The following is a 23889-nucleotide window of genomic DNA, read 5'->3' as shown; positions in this document are numbered from 1 at the left end:
GTCAGTAGTGTTAGCCTGCATCTGAATGACAAACAAGGCTGTGCCTTGGAGATGTGTGTTCATGGGTCTTGTTGGCACATTCCTGTTTAATCTCTGCTTCGCCCCTCAGGATAATGACCTCTGAGATAGTATTTTCCCTGTCTTTGAAGCTCTGTTAGAATTATACTGAAGTGAGATGTTTTTGATTGTTGTTATGACGACTGGCATAGCAGTGTAACATTTTCCTTGCACCTTTTGAAGTAAACAATGAACACATAAAAAAAATACCTTCTATGTTAAAGCAAGCAAAAAGGATATTACTGCTTGTCCTCCCATGTAGCTATCGGATGGACCATCTGGCAAAAGGTGTGGGGGGGGTAAGAATGTCTATTTAATAAAGCACATAACTAAGAGGACATGCAGGCTCCTGGTGACCTCCCTTTGCTCTCAATGTGCACATCATTTAGAGATACTCCTGAAGTGCACCTTTTTGATGGTGATTTTAAATTAGGCTGCTTTACTTTGTACCTAAATGGTCTGAGCTTTTGCAGAGCTCAACTGTGGGTAATTCACTCTACTACTTGCTGTGCTTCCAGTCTATTGTTTGAGTCTGAGTTCAGTGTAAAAACTAAAAGACTACGAACTGAAGTAGTTTTATACTTAAGAACTGTAAGAGCAGAAAGGGTCATCTAATCTAGTTGCCAGTATGCTGTATTTTATAAGGTATTTTCAGTTCTTAGCAAAACAATTTGTATTTGTTTTGGGAAGGATAGTGTCTCACCTGACCCAATGACACAGAAAGAAAAGGAATCAGTGGCTTCTTCAGTGTCTGATTGGAATCTTCTTACCTTCTCATTTCAGGAATAGCTTCAAGTTGTGCTGGGGAGGTTCAAGTTGGATACGAGGAAGAATTCTGAAAAAGAGCAGTGGGGCTCTGGCACAGGCTGTCCTGGAGGAGTCACCATCCCTGGAGGTGTTTAAGGAAGGAGCAGGTGTGGTACTGAGGGATGTGGCTTAGGGGGCAATACTGGTGGTGTGTGAATAGATGGACCAGATGATGTTAGAGGTCTTTTCCACCCTTAATGATTGCATGAACTCCCTGTCAAGCTCTCAGCATTTAAGGTTCTACTTTATTGCATTAAAAGACCATTTGAAGCTCAGCTGGAAGGAGTGTAATATGACATACAACATGCAGTATGACCAATCAAATTGCCCTCAGTCATCTTGTTTAACTAGCTTAAGTTCAAAATATTCTGCTATGAGGTATATTTTCATGCCTGAATGTTTTTGCATCAGTTTTTATATACTTTTTTTAAACTTTATTAAAATGCAGAAATGAGGTTAACGCTTGCTGAAAGCAGTAACTGAATGCTAAGCTTCCAAAGAAAGCTAAAAATCCCATGGAAGAAGTCAGAACGGCATCTTTTCCCTCTTCTGCCAGCTCACACAGGAGCCTAAGAGGCTCAATGTGCACAAGTTAGTGATGCTATCAATTTAGGCAACCACTATTTCAAGACATCTGTACGTGAATGCATAAACACAACTGTGAACCGGGGGTCTCAGGCAAGAAAATGAAAATATGTCCTAAGAAGTGGAGGAAGGATATAGTCTCCAGGCTCAGCCAGCTGTTTTGGTAGATTGCTTTGTTCCTTGAGTTTTCTGTGTGCTTCCTGTATGACCTTCTTCAAAACTCTGGGCCCATCTGTGGAACGGGAGGATGTTCTCCTGGGTCCCATCTGTACTGGTTTGTGTTTCAATGGCCTGAGGGAGCACAGCCTGAGCTGTTGCTGCAGGGGAGAGCTCAGCAGAAGTCTTTGTGTGTTCCAAAAGCTGAACACCGGATCTGTAAAACCTGTGTGTCTGCACCCATGTCCCCCATGGGGAGGAAAAGCAGCTGGGGCTGGATACCTCTTTGTGTGCGCTCAGGTGCCTGCTGCCGATGTTTGGAGGTGGGGCCATAAATAGGAGAGTCCTAAAACTGAGCTTTGGCATCTGGGGATGCTGGGACTGGGTCACCTCCTGGGGGTGTTACCTGTGAGCAGCTCACCATGCCACCGTGAGGCTGAGGGTGCCTGGGTTAACTAATGACCATCCCAGTACAAGTCTCAGAAACACATCCCACTTTTCCATTGTTTGTTTCAATAACATTTTGCTAAGGACAGCAGCTTGAGATGGTAAGAATAAACTGCCTGCTTAGCAGAAATTTCCCTCTAAAGATGTCTGTATGCAAGTAGGCCTCTACTGGTAGCCGCGCTGCTGAGTGCTGAGCTACATTGTTACTTGTTTTCCCTTTTAAGTGGAATAGAAACCGAAAGTCTTTATTTTGCAGGTGAGAACTTTGCGGAGCGCTGTGTGATGTTTGCTGCTGGGTGACAAAGATGTCTAGATTTGCACAATCTGAAAGCTGGATTTTGCACGCTGCCTGAGGGCTCCAACAAAGACCCAGTGTGTGTTGCCAGTGGATTCGGAGAGGGTTTGAACTGAGTCCTGCCTGCTGACGTGGTTAACAAGGAGCACTTCTCCCTGTGACAGGTGTGAGTGACTGACATGCAAAGTGCCCTTCTTTCAATTATTCTGCGACCGCGTATCAAAAGAGAGTCCCTCTGTTAGTGTGCTGCTCCTTTCTCCCTTTACAATGCAGTGCGCTGTCAGATCAGATAGTCTGTTTGATAGTCTGCTGGAGAGGAAAATAAAGGCAGTCCTTTCTGTAAAGGTTTTGAAAAGGCTTCTGGTTTTCCTTTTCCATCCAAGCTGGTGGAGCCCTTCCTTCCCCTCCTCCTCCCCCAGTCCCACCCCAGAACCTCACCTCTTCCTGCCTTTGTCAGGCAAGTGTCAGATTCAACACCTTTGCAGTAAGGTACAGACATGCAAATGGATGAAACCAGCAACACCTCGTCAGAGGGTGTCAGCTTTCTGTCAAACTGATTTCTGGATTAATATACATATTAAAAAAAAAAAAAAAAGCTTTATTGCTAAGATATTTCTAAAATGTTTTTGATGCCTAAATAAAATAGAACAACTCTAGGAGCAGTGCTTTGACCTGTCTCTTTCTTTTCAGCAGATACAGCACTGAGAAATGCGTATGGGAAAAGTGGGCTGCCCTTCTGCCACAGCCCTTCCTACCCCTCCTGGCTTTTGGAAGCAGCTGACCCAGTACCTGGCCTGAAGGCCATGGCCAGCATGTGTGGATGTGCTGCTTGCCCAGCTGATTTGCTGCTGAATCGAAGCTGGCAGTTTACATTGACTCTCTGCTGTGTTTCTGTCACCGAAGTGTCAGGATTTGCACTTACTCTCACAGCAGTGTTACAGAAGGGTTCTAACCCAGCCCTTTTCATCTCATAGCAATGAAGCTGAGCCAAGTGCCTCTGCTATTCCTGCAACAGCTGCAGCCAACCCAGGATGTCAAACCTTAACCCGGACAGCCCAGGGCAGGGCTGCAGCCCAGTGCTGCTGCTGTCAACTGTAGGATGGGCTGTGTGTGTCCCTGGTCCCATGCTCCTTCATGGGCTGCCCAGCTCCATAGGGCTCCTGGCTCATATCCAGCCCTTGGGAGATGTGGCTCTCTCCTTTTTGGGAGCACTGGATAGAAAGGCAGTTTCTGAGTGGCAGGTGAAGCTCTGTTATAGCATAGCAGGATCACACGTTGTGAGGAGGAGATATCTCATCTAGGTGAGCAAAAGCTAAGGCATCAGGCACTCTAATAGCTGTTTAAAAACAAGTGACCTTGTTTTGGGTCTGGAGCCCGGCAGGCTCAGTCCAAGAGGTCACCTTGTGCATAGGCTGTTACTATTAGTGCAAGTGTCCCAGGTTTCCCCCTCATTTACACTTCAAATGCTGGCCTCCATCCCTAAAGCAGGGGTCATTACAGCAGCTCTCACTGCCTCCTGGGGAGCTGGCTCTTGCTCTTCTCTCCAGTTCAAAGGGAAATGAGTTGTTCTGCTTTTGTGCTAAATTTGATGGTAATCTCAAATAAGAACCTGCCCCCCCCAGGTAACATTAAATGAGGCACAGTCTCCTGGTACTTGTTTTCCATTTTTATTGTTCCATAGGGTTGTTAACAAAGGAAAGTTACAGGTCTCATCCCCTGGTGGTTATGTTGCTTCCTTTCTTGCCTGTTCTATGTTTGGGAACTTCCATGTATTAAGAAACTTAACAATTGGTTTTGTTTCTCTCCTTAGATTGCCAGCTCTCTGGAAGGTGGCACTGCAGTACAAATAACCTGGCAGCTCTCAGCAGGGACACGAGAGGGATCAGACTTTATGGACAGCTATTTTATTTCCCCTCCCCCCCTTCAGAAATACTTTCCCCATCCTCTGCAGCTCCAACCAACTTTGCATTTGAAAGTGAAACCAAAAGATGGGTGCAGAAGATGTGTGCAATGCATCAACACCACAGGTAAGGGGCAGCTGGGGAGGCTGTGGCACAGATCACTGTGTGCTATCAGTGCATGAATGTGGGGGGGGGGGGGGGTTCCTGGTTAAGAGGCAGCACGATGCAAAAATCCATGAAATCGCTGTGAATTCAGTTTTTTATTCAAGATTAAAAATAATAATAATAAAAAAAAAAACCACTTGATTTTGATACCCTAATATACAGAAAGTCACCATGAACTCAAAATGTGCTCAAAGCAAAACGTGAATCAAGATGCTCGCTCCTAAAGGCACCCCGTGTCTGCAGAGCTCCAGCAGCCCCTGCTGCTTCTCCTTCCCTGAAGGTAAGAGCTGAGCTGCTCCGTGAGCCCCTTTAGGGCTCCGTGCTGTCAGCAGCACACAGACACTGTGTGCAGGCTGAGCTGCTCAGTTACCCATCAGGATCTAAACCACACGAGGGCTTTTGAAGAGAACAAGGCAGTGAGTGTTATCTGGGCCACTTAGAGGGGCCAAGAGGATGGGGCAGGGTTAAGAGACCACGGCTGTGCATCCAAAGAGCTCTGCTACTAAAAAACCTCCCTCCTCCCCATCCCGTCCCCCCACTCTCATACAAACAACCCCCAGCTACAAAACGCCACCCACACACCGTCCGCTGAGCTGTATCTCGTTCAGCCACGAGCCCGTCGGGGCTGTGACATCAGGGCCGTGTCCCCATCCCTCGTTGCTCCCCTTCGCTCGCAGCGTTACCACGGCCTCCACATGGACTTGTTCGAGCCGGCCGGGGACACGCCGCGCGTCTGTGCCGCCTCCAGTCCGTGTGCGGGGGTCCGGCCCGGCTCGGCCTCCGCCTCGTCCGAGTCGGAGCACGTCTCGTCACCGGCCGACGGCGCGGGCAGCACCGGGCCCAGGGCAGCTTCAGCCGGCGGCAGCGCGGCCTCCCCGCCCGGCCAGGACTCGGCCAGAACGTCCGCCATCAAGTCCCGCAGGCCGCCCTCGTTGAGCGGCATGGACTCCAGCAGGTGGTTGAGCAGCTCGGCCGCCGTGGTGCCGTCGATGCCGGGGCAGCCGGAGACGAAGGTGTGCACCTCGTGCATGCACTGGATGTAGCCGGCGGCGAAGCGCTCGCTCGCCTCGCGGTGCAGCCGCCCGCCCTCTGCGGCCGGGGAGAGACAGACAGACAGAGACAGACAGACAGACACGGACGGATCGCGGTGAAGCTGGGCACGGTGCGTTCCCTGCCGCCCGCCGCCCCCCCGGCCCGCAGCACTCACCGAGCGCTCGGCGCTCCAGCACGGCCTGCACCCGCCGCACCGTCAGCTCCAGCACCTCCGCGTTCTCCAGCTTCGCCTGGAACCGCCCCGGGGGGCGCCGCGGCCGTCAGCGTCAGCATCGGTATCAGCATCGGCCCCGGCTCCCACCCTTCATCCCTCCGGCCCCGCCGCTCACCTCCCCTCCTGCCAGCAGCTGCCGCAGCTCCCGCAGGCTCTCGTTGATCCGCGCCCTCCGCTTCTTCTCCACCAGCGGTTTCCTCGCCCGCGGGCACACGGCGCCGTCAGCGCTCGCTCCCCGTCCGCCCCGCTCTGCTCCGCTCCCCCTCCCGTCCGCTCCGCCCCGCGGCGCTCGGCCCTTCCCGTGCCGGCAGGACGGCGCCATCCCCGCCGCGCTGCTCCGCGGCCCCGCGCCGCTCCCCGCCCCGCACCGCCCCGTCTTATAGCGGCCGCTTTGCATCGCCGTCCGCCCATTGGCCGCGCGGTGCGGGCAGCGCCGGAGCGTGGGCTGAACGGCCCAATGGCGGCCGGGCGCTTTGTCTGCTGCGGGGCCGTGCGGGTGGGCAACGAGTCGAGTCGTGCGGGGCCGTGCGGTGCTGTATGATGCCGTGTGATGCCGTGCAATGCTGTGCGGTGCTGTATGATGCCGTGCGGTGCCGTGTGATGCTGTGTGATGCCGTGAGATGCCGTGTGATGCCGTGTGATGCCGTGCGGTGCCGTGTGATGCTGTATGATGCCGTGTGATGCCGTGTGATGCTGTATGATACCGTGCAATGCTGTGTGATGCTGTATGATGCCGTGTGATGCTGTATGATGCCGTGTGATGCTGCTCGTGCCGGGATGGCGGCAGTGGTGTCGGTGTCGGAGCAGCCGGACCCGGGACGCGTCGTCCCCCCGCCCGCTCCCCATCGCCTGCCTTGCCTCGGCTTTGTGCGGTAACTTGATGCTGATGACAGTTGGCAGCTGCAGTTCCCCCCCAACAGACCGAACCGAATAAAAGCATCGGGTCTCTTCCCCGAGGAGAGCGACAGGTGTTCGCTCCCGCTCCTTTGTTTCCCTCTTTTCATTCTCCTTGCTAATGTGTGTCATATTTTTACCGCCCGAGGGAACGCGAGACGAACCCCCCGCTGGAAGCGGCACCGCACGCCCGGCCGCATCCCCGACGTGTGCGGCGTAACCACCCGCTGCGGCTGTGCGGGCCCGGGGCTGACCCCGCTGCAGGTGGGGCTCCTCTGCGACCCTTCTCCGATGCACAGAATGGGTTGGGTTGCAGGGCACCTTACAGCCCGTCCTTCTGGACTGTGCTGTGGGCTGGGTGACCAGCATCAGCTTAAGCTGCACAGGGCGCCATCCAACCCAGCCCTGAACACCATGTATGGGGCAACCGTGCTTCCTTAGGCAGCAGTGAGGCAAGTTGCACGCAGGTGGCACATTTCATTGCACTGTTCTGCTAGCAGAGCTTGGGCACAGAGAGCTGTGACATCCCATCCGTGTTCTGACTGTTGGAGCCAATGGCAATGAGCTGCACAAGGTGCCAGCTCTGGCTTGGGAGCATGTGCTCCTTGGAAAGCTGCAGGTCAAATGGGCTGATAAATGCTGGAGTCACTTGTGCTGTACATTAAAGATGTATCGTAAATAAATGTCAGAGTACGAGAGCTGTGGTTCTGGAGGCAGAGGTCAGTGCAGACTCCCTGCTCTGGCCCACAGGGCTAATGTGATGGTTTTGTGCCACTTTAAATGAGCTCCATCACATCAGGTGAAACGTTTCATGATAACCTCATGCATTTTAATGTAAATGTCAACTGCAATCTTGTAAAAGCAAATGTCCCTTATGTACTCCATATAATGCTTCTCTGCTTGCCCATGCATTGTGGTTTATCCATCCAGCTCTGCACAGGTTAAGCCCATGCTGCTGTGTGTGTTCCTCATGCGTGGAGGGTGGGAGTTTCACTTACACTAAAGCTGAGTCCTGCCATGGACTGCAGCTCCCTCATGTCATGGCACTCATAGCTCAGCCAAAGAGCAGCCTGTTTTAGCAGAGACGGATGAGATCAGAGCTTTGCAGCATGTGTTATCCTGCCAGTCTGTGTGCAGAGTGTGGTAACACGGCATGTAATGATGGCTTGTGATTCTTTGTAGATCACACGCAGTCACTAATGTACCTGTGACAGCAGTGGAAGACAATCCCTCAGCCTTGGCCCTGCACTGTGTGCTCTGTGCCCAGGTGAGGCCCATCCCAGTGAGTTGGGGCTGACCACCATGGGATGCCATGCGCATTTGAGCCATCAGTTGCATGTGAGAGCTCTCCGGCTCCCAGAAGAACATCCATGGAGATACAGAGCGACTCTGAGAAGTTGTGAGGAGTCCACGGCCAAATGTGCGGCCATCCGTGATCTCGGGCTCGAGACTGACATGATCCGAGCTTTCAGTAGGTCATCCAGCCTCTGTGAACAGTACAATCAGAGCCTGAGATACAGACATGATGAGCATGGACAGCATCCTTTGGGAACGCTCGGGGAGCTTTTTTTGTAAGCACTGTAACATCTGTTGTGGTCGGAGGCAAAAGTTCTTGTCAAAGAGACACGCCGTCCTTATAAATATTAATGGAGCTTATGAATGGAGGTGGGTGTAGGCTGCGGTGGATGCTCGGTTAAGGGGCAGGTCGCTCCTTGGGCATCAGTTTGCTGTCATCCCATTTATTTTTACAATTACCAGCTGTTTCTGTGGCACAGCGAGCACAGGGCTGCTTTCTCCCTCCTCCTCACCCCAGAGCCCCTTCACAAATTGAATGTGTCCTCTTAGTGAGTCTCCTGCCTGGATGAAAATTAGTCCATCCCCCACAACCAAGGAGTGCGTGGAGCTGGAGGAGCTGAGGGGCTGCAGGCAATAAACGTAGGGAATGAGGAAAGCTGTACAGGGAGGTGTGCAGCATTGCCCATCATATGGATCCCTCTAGTGCCATTGATTTCTCTGCTGCTAAAAGCAGGTGTTTAACCCTAAGAGGAAAATCTGCTCTCGGACTCCAACCTGCCTGTTACTGCAACCCACATCTGTGCCTTTCAGCACTGAGTTTCTGCTGCCACTGTCAAAACCATAAGGCTTTTCCTGTCCATTCCTGCTTATCAGCCAACTCGGCAGCAGTGCTTGTGCTCATCAGCTGGGACACACAGAGCAGCTCGTGCCAGCAGCAGCGTTAATCAGTAACATCACAAGGGTCTTGTGTCTGCTCAAAAGAGCCCCAAGTCTCCATTTGCTCTCCACAAAAATGTAGGTTCCCCTTAGACTGTGGGGATGACCAGTTTCTGCCGCCTAAGGGTGACATTCGAACACAACAAGTGATGGGGCTGCACTGTGCCTGCAGCAGGGAGGGCAGTACATCCCATTCTGAGTGCTGGGTGGGTGCTGCTGGGCACAGTGCTGGGTGCTGGGCTCTGCTTGGGCACCAGAAGGAGCACTCAGTGTCAGAGTCTGCTTCACTCAGGTACAGCCTTCCCACGCACACGAAGCAGCAGCGTTGTCTTTGTCCCCTTTACTTTAGCAGACACTTTAATTGCCTTGACATCCTCACCCCCCAACCTGATGGGCTTCAGTAGAGTCTGCTCCGATGTCACTGCAGAGCGCTGCAGCCGTTAGCACTACACCTGCTGTTACCAGTGACAATGGCAGAGCCCCATGTTGTGCTGTCTCGTGTGGTCATTTAGTTCCTAAATGGCTTTCAGGCATCCCTGTTAATTTACTTCTCAGCTGCTGAGGCCAAAGAACTCAGCCCTCACTGAGGCTGCAGGCTTCTTTAGCTGTGTGCCCCTCTGAGGGGTGACTCAGGATGACTCCCAGTCTGCACCTCTGGCAATGACACTCTACATCTGCTGACAGGACACGGGTTTTATTTTGATCAGATTAACACGTACATAATCAGGCTCAGAACTTTGCTGCTGTGTGTGTTGTGAAATGCTCTAGGAAATGTCTGCTTTCACGCTCTGCTGCAGATTTGCATCCCCATTGCAAATTGTGCGTCTGTTTAGCAATGACAGCGTGTATTTTATGGTCAGTTTTGATAAACATTGGGCTTCTCTGAATCAAGATGGGAAATATTTTGCTAATACAGACCAATACCCTTTACTTGAGGGTCCTGGTACCCATTTCCATGGCTAGTAGTCCAAGGCAGATGAAATGCCTTCTTTTATCACTGCATCTTGTCTGAGATATGCCACGCTCACTCTGCTGGCTGGGTATTCCTCGAAGGAAGTGATGGTGTGTAGCCCAGATTGCCTTTAATAGCATGGAAAAGCATCTTTCTGGGGACATGGTCTGTCGCAGCATCACAGCATCATTAAGGCTGGAAAAGACCACTGAGTTAATCCTCCATCATCATGCCCTCTGACCATGTCACTCAGTGCCACATCTATGTGTCTGCATGTGTTATGGAAGAGATGTCTACCTACCGGTGGGAAGCAGTAAACATATTTTCACTTCGCTGTTCTGTGCAGCTCATTTTCTTGTCATACCACTCCACCAGCTTATGCTGGTGATGAGATTCTGTTATCTGCTGCCTGCCAGAGCTCTTTCAGTGGGGAGAATGGTGTGCAGTGGCACTGGGCTGCCTGCATCCCAACAAGATCCTTTGGAAACTGTACCACCTAAGCTGTGACAAAAATCATCACACCAAAGGTGGTTGATTGGGCACTTCAAGAGCTGCTTGTGCCTGGTTGAGGGAAAGATGTTGGGAAGCAGGAATTTCAGGGTCGTGGCTGGTGGCTTCCTGTGCTCACTTGTGTCACAGGGAGCACACGCTGGAGAAAGCACTGAAGCTGGCCTTTGCTCAAGGTAGGCTGTAAATGCTGCTGGCCTATAGGAGGTGGAGGAGCTGCGTGCCTGGGAATGTGCCACTCACCTGCCAGATAGAAGCTCAAGCAGTTGGCCAACACCAAACATGAAAATACCTGGTCTTGAATTAGAGCTGATGAGGAGCCCACCCCTTATTAGAGACAAGCCTTGAAGGAGAAACAAGATTGATTACTTGCAGAGCTCAGCTGGTGGGCAGAGCAGGTGGCGTTGGTGCAAGCCCTAAGGCAGGTGAAGCTGTGTGCAGGCAGCCCTCAGGCTCAGCCCTGGGAGTCACTGTAAGCAAATCCTCGAGGGATTTTCATCATGGAAAGCACAGGCAGAAGTGTGAGTCCCTGCTTATTAATTGAGCACAGATGGGGCAGGTAGGGCTGAGGCTGCTTCCTGCACTGCCTGCCATTGCTGTCCTCCCTCTCCTTCACACTCCTGCACCCCCTGGAGCAGGTCAGATGGAGCTGTAGAGGTTCTGGTCACACTTTTCAGATGCTTTTCCTCTATTTGCTTATTACCTTTGTACTCCTATTCACTGCTCTGCCAAATGTGTTCAGTGTTGTTAAGTGAGATTTCTCTGGTGATAAATACAGTCCCAGGCTGGGGATAAGGTGCTGTGACAAGTTCCCTTTGGCTGTCAGGTGGGTCGTGCTCAGCAGGTGCTGTGAGTGCTGGATCCTTCTGCTTCCCCTGCACCTCCCTGCAGCCATTCATGTTCTCTGGGGCAGCTCCTCTATTGTTATGGCTGTTCTGATTCTACCTACTTATTTGCTTCTTGGGGCTTGGTAAGGGGGAGGTGAGCTCTTGAAGGAACTTGAGAAGGAAGGGAAGCATCAGCTGTAGGTCTGCAATTAGCAGGAGGGTCAGGTCCTGAAACCAAGACCTGCTATTGTGCATTCCGTGTTTCCTAGGAAAAAGCTTTATGATGTTTGTATTCAGGCCTGAGTGGGGAGGGTGCGTGGCTGATGCACTCGAGTGACGTCTGTCTCTTTGCTGTATCCATAAAGTTATTTGCACAGATTTGGTTTGAAGGAGGAAGTGATCTTTAAATGTTCTGGTGTGAAGAAAAGTCTCCTGTTTTTGGTTGGGTTTTTTGGTCCTTGGTCTTCTGTTAAATGCAGCTGGATGGGGCTGCAGTGGGACGGCTTCTTCAGCAGAGGAGGTAAAGGAAGCCTGGAGAGCAGAGAGGTTTGACCCCATCCTCTTGTCTGCAGATCTTGAGCTTAATCATCACAAGTCTATCATCACTGCTGAAAACTTAATTAAGTTCAGCATTTTATCATCAGCATAACTGCATTAACTGCCTTCCTTTCTTGATATGCCTTGAAACTCAGTCTTTATGGACTCTCTGCCAAGTTATTCAATTCTAATGTAGCTGGAATCGAGCGTTTATAAAACGCACCCCAACACAACAGATGCCGGCAGTTCCCAAGGCCTTGTTTTCAGCACCGAATCAGCTCAGCAGAACAAGCCGGGCGTGAAGGCGCTGTGCGCTCCCGCAGCGGAGCAGACCGGCCGTGCCGCAGACGGCGGCGCTGCTCCGGCTTTTCCATCAGGACCTGGGAAATGTTCGCTTTTCTCTCTTAAAACCCACGTTGTCAGACGAGGCACCGCACTGCTGGAGTATAACTGAGTGCTCACGGTGCAGCCCCGTGTTCTGGGGGCAGAAAGAAGCGGCAGCTCTCCCTGCAGGGTGCCGTGTAGGGGTGCCCTCCTGCCCACCGGCTGCCCTGGGATGCGGTTTGTCTGGGCAGACAGACAGCTGCCTTTGCCAGGATGGGCTGTATCTCAGCGGGGGGCTTTTCTGGCTAATGCTGTACAGCTCTAATTAAGCCTTTGCTCGGTTCCAGCCTTTGTTTGTTTGTTTGTTTTACTTACACTGAGTCATCTTGTAAGCTAGAAGAAACACATCCAGCCAGAGCCCCGAGTGCCATTTTGGTTATTACCAGTGCCGTTACTGATGGAGCTTTCCTGCTAAGCAGTGCAGCATTGCTTTCATCTTCTCCACAAAGGTTTAACCCATTTTAAAACCATTAAGGAAGCAGCTAGATTTGCAGTGTGACTCCAGGAGCAGGCAGCACTGCAGTGCCTGCCCACAGGGTCTCAGCACCTTGTCTGTTGCAGCAGCTTTCCTTCTCTAATGAGAAGAAAAGCAGAGCCGAGGGTGCTGCCCCTTTCCCTTGGGCTGGGCTGCAGCCAGGATGGGAGGGAGGTCAAAAGCCTCGTGTTGGCCACATCATCTGATGGGAGGTTTCTGGAGACCACACCGAGCAGGTGAACTTGAGAAGTGTGATACTGCTGTGATCTGCTTGAGTGATCCTTTGCTTGTGAATGATGTTTGTGAGCTTCTGTACCACTGGATTGCTCAGTCAGGGCACTAAAATTGGATGTCTGCTCTTCTGTCTCCAGGCAGCCATCTCATCTGTTGAACAATCTGTCAGCTGTTGTCTAATGTCCATCCTGCCATTCCTTCCATCCTCTGAGAGAGCCGATGCGTTACCGCAGCACTCACACCTCTGTGTATGCAGTGTCATGGGTAAATTCCAGGCTGGATCAAGCAGAAGACACAGCTCTGTCACAGCCCTTTAGAAGGGTTGCTGAGCCCTTCCAGCCAGCCGCCTCCAGGCTATGCTCTACGTTAGTGCTGCTTGGAGTGTGTCTGCTGGTTTTGACACCACCGACCACGACGTCCTTGTGCAATGCTCTGAGCAGATGGTGCATCCATCTGGGGCTGCTTCAGGTTGGTTCAGATTATATCTTACAGAGAGCTGCTTGTGTGCCAGTTACACACTCAGTCCTTGCAGCAGGTTTCTGTCTGCTGCGTGGGGACTCCTCCATTTTAGTGCCTATTGATTTATTTAGTCTAAGCTGATTAAGCACGTACTCACTTCTGTCTGCCTTTGGGCATTCCCCTTATTTCCTGCTCCCTTTCCCATCCTGTCACTGCAGCAAAGCAAAGAATATTTTAACTTTGTCAGTGCAAACAGTGTTGGTCTTGGCTGGATCAGCACCACAGGAGTTCCAAGGAATTCCCAGCCTGTCTTAGGAAGAGGAGGCTCTGCTTGTCCTCGCTGTACCAAGGCACAGAGGTGCACAGCTGCACATTGCCACCCCTATAGGGCTATATGTGGAGGTGAGTGAGCTGACAAAGGTGTGGGAGCTTGGTGCAGCACAGGGGAGGGTGGTTTGGGAGTGATGGGTTTACTTCTGCTTGCTGTGTCCACCAATGTCAGCAATCCCAGGGTGCTGGTGGGCCACACAGAGCTGTCCCCAGATCTCAAAGGGACCAAGGCTGGCCTGGAAGTCTCAGGTAATGTCAGCCCATGGGGTCGTTTTCTAACAGATGTGGCAAAAGTCCCAAATACTCAGGCTCGCTCACCACCTACTTGTTACTATGGGGCAATTCTGGGCTCCCATAGCATTTGAAGGCTGTTATCACCTTTGCTGTGCCCTTCAGGTGTATCACTACAAGGACTGACAGGTTACTTCACGCCTTAGGGTCACTGTGGGGCTTTAGACATATCAGAGCTGTTGTCAAAGAAACAAGTCTTTAATTTCAGCTGGAGATGATTGGCTGTGTTTTGTTTATGAAAGACACAGAGAGAACCGGGCCCTTTTCTAAATACAGCAAACAGAAGCCACTTGGGCTTAAGGAGGCTTGTTTTATATATATAGTGCCTTTGTTCTTTAGTTTGCAAATACTGTTATCTAAATAATTCCCCAGACTGGAAAAGCAAGGTGGAGAAAGGCCATGACTTCCCTGCAGCCACGTGGCAGGCAGCCGGCAGATGCAGCCACAACCCACCCTCCTGCTGCTCTCCTGCACAGTTCCTTGCTGCTGTACTTTTCCTTTCCCTTCTTAAGCCATTTCTTTATGTTTCCCCTTCCCTTGTTCTTTCTTCCTTCCAACCTTTGGGGAAGAGGTGGAGGGGAGATGACAGGATCATTAAGATTGGAAAAGACCTCTAAGATCCCCAGGTCCAACCCCAGCCCAGCCCATGTCCCTCAGTGCCTCATCTCCTCAGCTCTGAGCACCTGCAGAGATAGTGACCCCCACCTCCCTGTGCAGCTGTGTAGCATCTCACTGCTCTATCTGAGACTGATAGATCCTTTTCTACCCCACAGTTCCAGTTACACTGCCCCAAGCCTGAGGGCTGCTGTTTGCTGCACTTCCAACAACACCCTGATTAAGGATTTCAGAAGACTGCCCAGCCTTCAGTAGAAATAAGCTGGGTTGCTGCGTTCTGTGCTACAAACCCATCTTGTCCCCAGAGGTGACAAACGCTGTCTTTGTGCCTTCAATCTGTGCTGAGCAGATTCCAGGAACCGAGAGCAGCCATCTCAGAATGGAACTCAAGGGGTTTGTTCTTTATTGGCTACACATTGTACCTGAACTTTACCATTGGCGAGGCAATCCTGGCCCGTCTATCGTTACATTCCCTGGCTGGAATTCACCACGCAAGCAATAGCGGTGTCATAAAAACCAACAGACAATCTGGTTGCTGCACGAAGCTTTGAAGTGGGAGCGACTGGTGTGTTGCCATGCTCCCGTTGGGGCTCAGCCATTCATGTGCCCAGGAACTGTGTCGAGCAAATGGGTTCAGTGCTATACAGCCCCTGCTTGCTCTTCCCTAGCCCAAGCACCTAAAGAAATGAGCAGCTGCACCATGCTGTGTGTGTGTGTTTGTGTGTGCATGATCCCTCCAGAATTCCCTGCTCCTTTTACCCCCAAGTGACTGGAACCTGTTGGAGCAGTTTCAGCCACATGGGACACAAAGGTAGAGTAATGCATTAAACTCTTGCAGGTTTGTGAAAAGAGGTGGCAGGGTGGAAGAAAGAGGTTCCATTTGTGGAACAGGGGAGCAGGGGACCCAGGCACACAATGGAGCAGGGCTGTGCAGGGCTGTAGGCACTTGTGGGTTTGCTGCTTGTGGAAATGCTTTGCTGCTGGGTTTTGTCTTTCAGTCCATCCCACTGTCTCTTGATGAAATCTGTCTCTGAAGCTGCACTGAAGGTACACACTGAAATCAGCTGTCTTGTCCTCACCTCTCTGCTCTGGCTTCGGGTTTTCTTGCAGTGCCATGGAAATCCATGGGGTGTTTGTCACACCTCCCAGCAGAATGCATTCTGGCAGCTGTACTTGTGAGTAGTCCATTACCCGGTGTTTCACTGAGTTCAGCAGCACTGCATTTAAGGCTTCATGCAGCCTAAGTGCTGTGAGCAGCAGCTCAGTGTGCCTGGTGGAATCTTGTCTGCTCAGAGCCAGTCTGCTTTGGAGACGCAGCACTGAGGGACATGATTAGAGGACATGGTGGGCTGGTGTCAGACCTGGGGACCTTAGAGGTCTTTTCCAACCTCAATAATTCTGTAATTATGTGATTTCTCTCCAGTGCCCTTCATTTCCTCGAATACATCTGCCCTGCATAAAGCCAGTGATGGTTCGAAGCCTGGGGAAGCACTGGGGTTTGGAGCAGTTTCCTTTCACTTGATTCAGAGTGCAGAGGAGAATGGAAAGAAACCAATCATACAAACAGCAATTAAAAATAGCAAGGGGAAAGTGTGCAAGCTTTTTCTTGGGGTTGCATGAGCTACTCTCCTGCTTGCTCTTTTAAGGAGGTCTGCTTCTCATTTTGTTCCAGTATGATTTCAGGGTTTCACTCAACTTTTGCAGACAGCACTGACTTGAAGAGAAGAAGGAAGAGATGTGGCTACTTGAGAAGAAAATACACACGGACATCAGCATTTTGGTAGCTCTCTCCCAGAGAACCTTGCCAACGCTGATAAAGGTCCCTGTGCCTGCACCCCTCCTTTTCAGAGATGGCAATAGCACCAATGGCCTGCCCTCAGCTGCCTGCAATTTCAGGTTGTCCTTTACCTGGTCTATTTACCTTGCAAGCAGTCTGGGATGCACGGAGCATGGAGCAGCTGTCGTACTGCAGTGTTGTATAAACACAGGGCAGGTGCTACCTGGCGTCCCATCTCTCATCTGTCAGGTGTAATTGCAGGAGACGGCCACAGTTCCGCCAGCTGGGTGAGTCCCCGGTGTGTTTCTGTGGTTATTGTATTCCTGTAGATATAGATTGCTGTACCACACACAAACCCTTTTTCCTATCAGGAGATCCCCCAGCAGCTACCATTGCAGATGAGTCCTTTGCTGTGCTCTGATTCTGGATGCTGCCATGGAGGTGTGATGACCCCAGCCCAGCACACCGCTGTCCTCTGGAGCTTTTGGCCTTGCCAGATTTCCAGGCAAAACCATGTAAATCTCAGAGTCTGGCATGGAGCTCCTCCTCCCCTCCCCTGCTGTGCTGCACCTCCCGCACGTGACACCTCACCTCCTTGTTTACTAATCTGTCTTCATGTAACACAAATGAAAGAAAACCCTCAATGCAAGTTGGGGCTCCCCATAGGCTGAGCTGCTGTGGGAACCTGGAACTTCATGGCTATTATATGGCAGAGTTTGTTGTGCAGAACCCCAAATTCCCCCGGACTGGGGAAGGAGTGAGGTAGACAAACTGCCAGAACTCAGCTCTGAACTGATTTATTTTCCCTCTGGATTAGGAACTGCTAATTTAATGTGAGTAGCACTTTCAGGCAGATAAAGTGAGCTGTGCTCCATGTGGGTGCAGATCTGTGAAGGAGGATAAATGCTGGGAATACAAGGTGTGGTGAAAATGATGGAGAAAATGGTTCCTGGCCAGGCAGCTGGAAACTCTGACTGCAGAAGGGGAGCAGCTCCCTCCCATCAGGACTGGGGGCCTTTGCCATGCCTCCCATTTACAGCTGGCTTTTGGAAAGAGCTGATGAGCCTGGTACAAGGCCCATGTTATCTACAGGGGAGGCAATGGGTTTGCTTTTCAAGCTGCAGGCACGGCATTCATGGCTTTACAAGAGATGAAGTTCTGCTTTGTTACATACCCTTTCCAGAGGGACAAAGTTAAAATAACACCATCACTTTGAAAATGAGATTAGAGCGAATACTTTTTTATATCCCCCACACAAGAGCACTGAGCTTTGGGTATTTGATAGATGGAGGTGATTGGTCCCCCAGCTTCCTCCTTCCAGCTCCCTCCTGCCTCAGAACAGCAGCTAAGCCAGGATGCTTAGCACCAGGAAATTCCTTGTGGCACTGCAGCCTTTGAAGGCAAATGTGACCCTTTGATTGACAGCCCTAAATCTGACCGGACTTAAAATAGGAACTTCAGCATTAATGCTCTGAAATTCAAGTCTCTGCAGTCTTCAGATTTTGGCCCTGCTTAACTCCGATTTCAATATACAGGGGTTGTAATTAGGCATTGTGCAAATGGATACCGTTAACAAAGGAGCAAGGTATTACGTGCTCTGACTGTTGAACTCGCCTTTGCTTTGCAGCAGAAGGATTTGGGTGCCTGGGGAGGATGTAGTCCTGTCCAGAAGGAGAGTTTTGCCCTCATGCTGAGGCTGGGCAGCTTAGGGCAGGCTGTGGGGAGAGATGCTGCGGGGCAGCCCTTTCCCTGCTGGGAGCAGAGGGCTTTGCTGCAGAACATCAGCTCCACTCGCTCTGCCTCGCTCTTTGCCTACACCCATCAGAGATAGATGCTGTATCAGGTGGGCTCCTGGTCCCACCTGAATTGAACCTCATTCTCTTACATCTTAACAGGTATTTCATAGAATGGTGCAAACAGGGACACTGCTGTGCCTGGCTGGGTTTCTGGACACCTAATGCATAGCTCCTGTAACTCAGAGACCAAACACAAGAGTCCTGGAGAAACAATGGCCAAAGCATCATGCTAAGAGCTTTCCTCTATTTCTCTGTTGTCCTCTCCCATTGCCATCTGCTTACAGTAATTTTGTTTGCTAACCACAGCCAAAGCACCTTCTGTGTCAAGCTGGTTCTGTTTCAGCCTAGAGATGGGAGCTTTTCACAGGCAATAATCTTTTCCCTCTGGTTTACAGATTCACGCTTCAAAGTTTGGCTGGCCCAGAATGGTGGTAAAGGTTTGTTTGTTTGATTGTAATGACACAGCTTCGCTGCACAATACCTTCCAGTTATACCAGCATGAAAGTGCTGGGTAAATGAGGCTGATTTTGCTTGTCTGATTTATAGATTCCAGTCTTCAGTTTTGCTGTAGTGGGGAGTTTCAACAGTATGGAAGCACCAGCAAAACTGGTAAGTGCAGGTGAGAGTTGCTGGATGCATATCAATCTAGTGGGAACCAGAGCAATGTATCTCATGTTCACTCACTGCTGTTTCAGTGATCCATAGACTGAGGGTGTTTTTGCTTCCTAAGCCAATGGTCAGTGTGGTGTTGGGTCAAATGCAGGGAGATTTTAATGTATTTGCTACAGCCAAGCTTTAGCTCTGTTCCTAAACAGTAGCAATGTTTGGAGCCTGTGTTGCTGTGGACAGACAGAAGGTCTTTGATCTCAGAGTCGTAGAATGGTTGGCTTGGAAGGGGCCTCAAAGAACCCACATCCTAAAACAAGCCATGTACCCCCAGCCAGTGCTGCACAGTGACCTCTCTCCACATCTGTCCTGTCTGTCTGCAGAGGAACTTTTTGATTTATCCTTTTTACCACCTTGCTTCGTATTCAAACACTTTGGGAGTCATCTGCTGGGGAGCTGCCAGTGGCACGCTGGTTGTGTCTGGGTTCAGGTCGTGTGCAGACATGCTGGGAAAGCATTCCTCCCCCGTGGCTTGTTATCTCTCCCGGGAGGAATGCAGTGTCTCCTTTATATAATGTGTACACACTGCTCTTTGTCGCTGGGAATGGCTGGTGCAAAAGGAATGGCTGTTGGAAGGGTTGTTTTTATTTAGGTGTTTGAGAATGGTGTTAATAGGGGCTGGTGATTGTGAGGGTGTTAGAGAAGTGGGGGAATGTGGAAATAATTTGCATTTTTAGCCTTCTTTTACCTGAAAATGGCGATCCCCCTATGCTCACACATATATATCAACACCCAGTGACGCACGCGTGAACATACATGGGCCATGGAAACTGTTAGTTGAGTTACTGAAATGTCCCTTAAAATGAGTGTGTATAGCCAGAATAGCTGGGAAAGCTCAGCTGGAACACAGGCAGCTCCCATCACAGCTTTAGGACATAGGATCTCTGGCTGGGGATGGCACTGAGGCACATGAATGCTGGCTCCGAGCAGGGCAGCAGCCACAGAAGATTTTTCAGCTCTTGTAAAACATTCACTGCTGTCCCAGTAGCAGATCAGGTGGAGCAGTGAGCCCTTGGCAGGCAGATCCTTCCCTCTCAGGCTTGCTCTGATACCTGGTAGTAGCGTGGGCTGACTTTCTGGATGGAGGTGTCAGGCAGCTGGAGCAACGCCTGCCCCTTGTTTAGGGAAGGGAATGCCTGCCTGCGTGCTGGGTGAGGCCTCTCTGATCTGTGAGCCAGGAGCTGGATATAGACACAGACAACTGGATGAAAGGTGGAAGGTGTGTGAATTCCTCCCTGAGGGGCTGCGATTGAAGCTGTAAAACCAAAAGTTTACAGAAATGCTTTAGACTTAGTCCAGAGTAGCCATGTTTCCCTAGAAAACCAATGGGAGCTGTGAGCACGTAGGCTCCAGCTATACTGGTGATTTGCTTTGGTGCCGTTGTGTGGTTTCAAAGCAAATTTCCTAATGGCCTGTACTTTCTGTGCACTGCACCGGTTGGCAGCATGGAAATGGGGTTCATTTGGGTTGAAACGAAATCAGAAGTTCTCATCTGAGCTTGCACCGGGTGTATTCTCACAGTGGAAAATGGGGTGGCAGCAGAAGGTCCTCTGGGGAGCTGTGAGCCATGCACATGGCCACAGGTTTGGCTCAGTCTGGCTGGAGGCCCTTAAGAAGCATGCACAATAGATGTAACGGCCTCAAGAGCTGCTTATTCAGCCACCTGATCTCCTCTATCACGCACCATTACACTGCCAGCACTGAAGGAAGGCTCTGGCAGTAACAGGAGTATGTTTGTGTGGAAGGACTTTGAAGAGGTGAGTGCTGGAGTTAGAATGACAGAGATGTGATTCATACGATAGCGGGTTGGAGAGGTGCTTCTGAAGTCTTGCCTCATCTCTTTAATCTGTGCAGCCCTTGGCATCTTGTTAGTGCTTTTCATCTGGAGATCTCAAAGGTGAGTGCAGTCATCTCTCCCAGGTAGGAGATGAGAAATATTCAGGTGCGGAACGATGGAAGTGAGAGCTGGGCTGATGTCCAATAGCCCAAACCAGTCCCTTTGCTACTACCTCGTTCTGCTCTGTAACTGCGTCCGCACACAGTTACTGACACCCAGCCCAGCTCTATGGAGGAGATAAGCTGCGCTGAGGGACTCAGAGCTTTCCTCTCTGAGATTTGGGTCTGTGTTGGAAAGCTTGTTCTGCTCATGGGCCTTTCTGCCTCAGATGCATCAGATTCCCTCAGACGTTATGGCTGAGGAGAGCAGAGGTTCATCTTGCTGCATTCCTGTGTGCAGTGCTGAGCAGCAGGGAGCACCGGGAGGCACCGTGCTGCTTTTCCCCAGGGAATATTGACTGCAGGATGTGTGGCTGGGAGAACCCGTCTGTCTGGGTATTGCTTTGGTTGCGTTCAGTGTCCTGGTGGTTCTCCTCTCACACCTATCAAAGTGATATCTCAGCACTTCTCAGGAGGAGACAAGGTGATGCTATTGCTATCCCATGTGGACTGCTTGTTCTCACAGCCTCTGTGGTGGGAAGAATTGTCTCTTGGTGTGTTTTGCTTTGTACTTCAGCACTCACATAGGTTAAGTGTTAATAGGGCAGGGAAACTTGGGGTTCTATGGTTGTTCCTGAGTGGCTGTTCCCACAGCCCAGACAGACCCAGGGGAGCTTCAGTGTGGAAGTTGTCTCTGCCTTGCAGTGGGAGCTCCTCTGGCACCAGGAGCTCAGCCGTGGCTGTGCTGTCTCCCAGCTCTGTCCTGCTAAATGGCTGTTCTGTGGAATGCCTGCTTGTATCTTCCTTCTCAGTTCGCAGGAGGTATAAAATACAGCTTCCCTAAGAGACTGCATCACCCCTGTTGTGCAGGGGAAGAAACATCCAGCTCTGGGCTAAGGGGGAGCTGGGTGTGCTGCCACAGCATGGTCAGTGTTCTGGGCAGTGACAGATGGCCCCTCAGAGCCTGACCAAGTCCCCATGTAATCCCGTTAGGGTGCTGGGCAGAGCCCATCTGCTGGCAGGAGGCAGCGGGATGGGGAGAGCTGTAGAAATCCGTTTGATTGGTTGTGTTAGCCAAAGAAAACATGATGGAAAGGTTCTAACAAGCTCCAAATGCACAGAAAGGTTGGTGACACTCAATGCAAGGACCAAAGCAGTCCCAAAAGCAGACGGAGTTCCCAGGCTCTGGTATGTCTGCAATCAGTGCCCAGGGCAGCAAACTGCATTCTTAGAGGGCTGTGATGTACAAATGACATGTCTCTGCAGCACAGATCCAGGGCCCACTTCAGTTCTGCTACGTTATTCATGAGTGTGTGAAAGCTCTGACAAATGTGACAGACTTTGGGTTAGGTTCTCAGTGCAACGTTACTTCTCATAAGAAGAAAAATGAGCGTGGCTCTGTTAAGATAGGAATGTATACACATGAAGCTGTGAGATAATGGCATAGATTTACAGGGAAGTTGAAGTCTTTGGTGTCCTGCTGCCAGTGAGCTTCCTCCAGGAGCACGGTCCTATCCAACTGTTGGCACTCACAGTCACCACTCTATGCTTAAAAGCAGTTTGGCAATGTGCTTTTGCACAGGGTTTTGCAGGGTCACCTGCTTTTAAGTGCAGAGGATTAGGAGCCCCTCTGCAGGTCCAGCAGAGGTCACGCAGTGGTCTGCAGCCTCATCCTCCCACAGTGAGCACTCTGAAAAAGGCTCCCATGGGGTCCGCGGGGGCTCAGTACCACTCCTCAGCCCCTGGAGCAGCTTGGCCTGATTGCTGGGAGTGACTGTGGGACTGTGTGGTCAGAAGGGGGCTGCTCCGGTGTCCTTGAAGTAAGAGAGGAGTGCAGGGATGCCCTGCAGAGCTTGGGTTTTGTGCTGGGCAGTCATGAGACCTGTCAGCCTCTGTGCCTTTCCTACCTGGGAAAGGACTCAATCCTGTTTCCTGAGAAAGAAGTGGGAGTTCTGTTGGTTTCAGTGAGAGCTGCTCTGGGAATGCAGTTTGTACGACCAGAGCTGCTGTGTACAGCGGTGTTTTGTCTACCTGTGCTTGTGGTATTACTGCATAAATCTTTAATTGCTTTGCATGGAAGCTGCATGGGGGGTACTGAGCCTCAGGTCCAGCTTTCCTCATATAGAATCACAGAATCACTAAGGTTGGAAGAGACCCCTGAGATCCCCAGGTCCAACCCCAGCCAACCCCACTGCCCACATCCCTCAGTGCCACATCTCCACAGCTCTGAACACCTGCAGGGATGGTGACCCCCACCTCCTTGTGAGCTGTGCCTTGTGCATGCAGCCCCCGGGGGGAGCTGTACTGCAGTGCACAGCTGAGACTGAGCCCTGCTTGCAATGGGGCACAGCAGCAGCCAGGAGGCACCGCTGCCATGGCCCAGTACAGATGTTAGGATACATATTTCCTGGGGAGGAGATAATACAGCTGACAGTGATTTTTGGGATGTTGGGGAGGAGGTGCCCATACTGAAGGGTGAAGTAGTACCGCTTTTGTACAGTTCTGGTTCTGATAAAGCCCAATGAATCCAAACTAAACACCGAGTTCCTCTGACAAACTGTTTGTGTGTGTGAAGGGTTACGGATAATCTGCCTTCCTAAAGAAACGCCTTCTTTACTGAAGACTGTTGATGTGCAAAGGATTCTGTCTGAGCAAAGCAGGTTTATACTTAGGTATGATGATTTAAAAGAGCCCCTTGGGTGGAAAAGAAGGCACTGAGAAATGAGCATCGTGTACCAGCGGCTGCTGGCTGAGCTTTGCAGTCTCACTTTTCTGTTTTTAAAGCTCTCTCCAGCTGCCGTGTGACCATTCCCTTTGCACCCACGAAAGGAAAAAAAAGAATGCACCGATCAGAAACAGGAAATAATAAAACCCATTGACCACAAAGTATGACCAAATGCACTGAGTAAACAGCCAGAGATTGGGAGAAAGACGTATTTCCCACTGATCTCTTTTCAGTGCAGTAACCAAAGCTGATAATTATAGTCAGTGGGGATTTACAGCGTTAAGGGAAAATATGTTTTTAAGTCAATGCTGTCAAAACACAGGAGAACATTGGCAGCAGGGCAGTGTTTCCTAGCCCCACTCCCAGTACAGTGTTGAGGTTGCCACATGTTGGTAAAGTGCATTACTGAAATAATCGAGAAGGAAAAGAAAACAGTGAAGTTTCAGGCCCTGTTCCTGGTTGGGATCTGCTACTTTACCTGCCCCGTGGCCCAGCACTGGGCAGCAGAGGTTCTTGCAGCAGTGCAGCAATGGGTGCTCGGGTCATATGCAGCTTTCTCTGACCTCAGCGGTG

At 50.9% G+C, this 23889-nt stretch overlaps 1 protein-coding gene across 1 annotated transcript; it reads right to left on the bottom strand.

The window, feature by feature from the left end:
• Window positions 1–3998: 3998 nt before the first annotated feature.
• On the bottom strand, window positions 3999–6635 carry LOC107318000 (uncharacterized). Its single transcript, XM_085512831.1, has 3 exons — window positions 5796–6635; window positions 5621–5696; window positions 3999–5502 (listed from the first exon to the last, which is right to left on the bottom strand). The coding sequence occupies exons 1-3, from the start codon at window positions 6618–6620 to the stop codon at window positions 5093–5095; spliced, it is 1311 nt and encodes a 436-aa protein (XP_085368957.1). The 5' UTR covers window positions 6621–6635; the 3' UTR covers window positions 3999–5092.
• Window positions 6636–23889: the final 17254 nt, after the last annotated feature.

The sequence above is a fragment of the Coturnix japonica genome, chromosome 12 (genome assembly GCF_054131305.1).
Source record: "Coturnix japonica strain WE chromosome 12, WE-NBRP24, whole genome shotgun sequence".
Classification (NCBI taxonomy): Eukaryota; Metazoa; Chordata; class Aves; order Galliformes; family Phasianidae; genus Coturnix; species Coturnix japonica.
The sequence above is the reverse complement of the archived record's forward strand: the minus strand, read 5'-3'. Positions and strand labels throughout refer to the sequence as shown.

Excerpts from the sequence above, each read along its gene's own strand:
- LOC107318000 (XM_085512831.1), bottom strand. The coding sequence starts at position 6,620 with ATGCTTTTATTCGGTTCGGTCTGTTGGGGGGGAACTGCAGCTGCCAAC. Across the intron at positions 5,697-5,795 it reads AGCTGCTGGCAGGAGGGGAG|GCGAAGCTGGAGAACGCGGA; the intron begins GTGAGCGGCGGG and ends GGGCGGTTCCAG. Across the intron at positions 5,503-5,620 it reads GCTGGAGCGCCGAGCGCTCG|AGGGCGGGCGGCTGCACCGC; the intron begins GTGAGTGCTGCG and ends CCCCGGCCGCAG.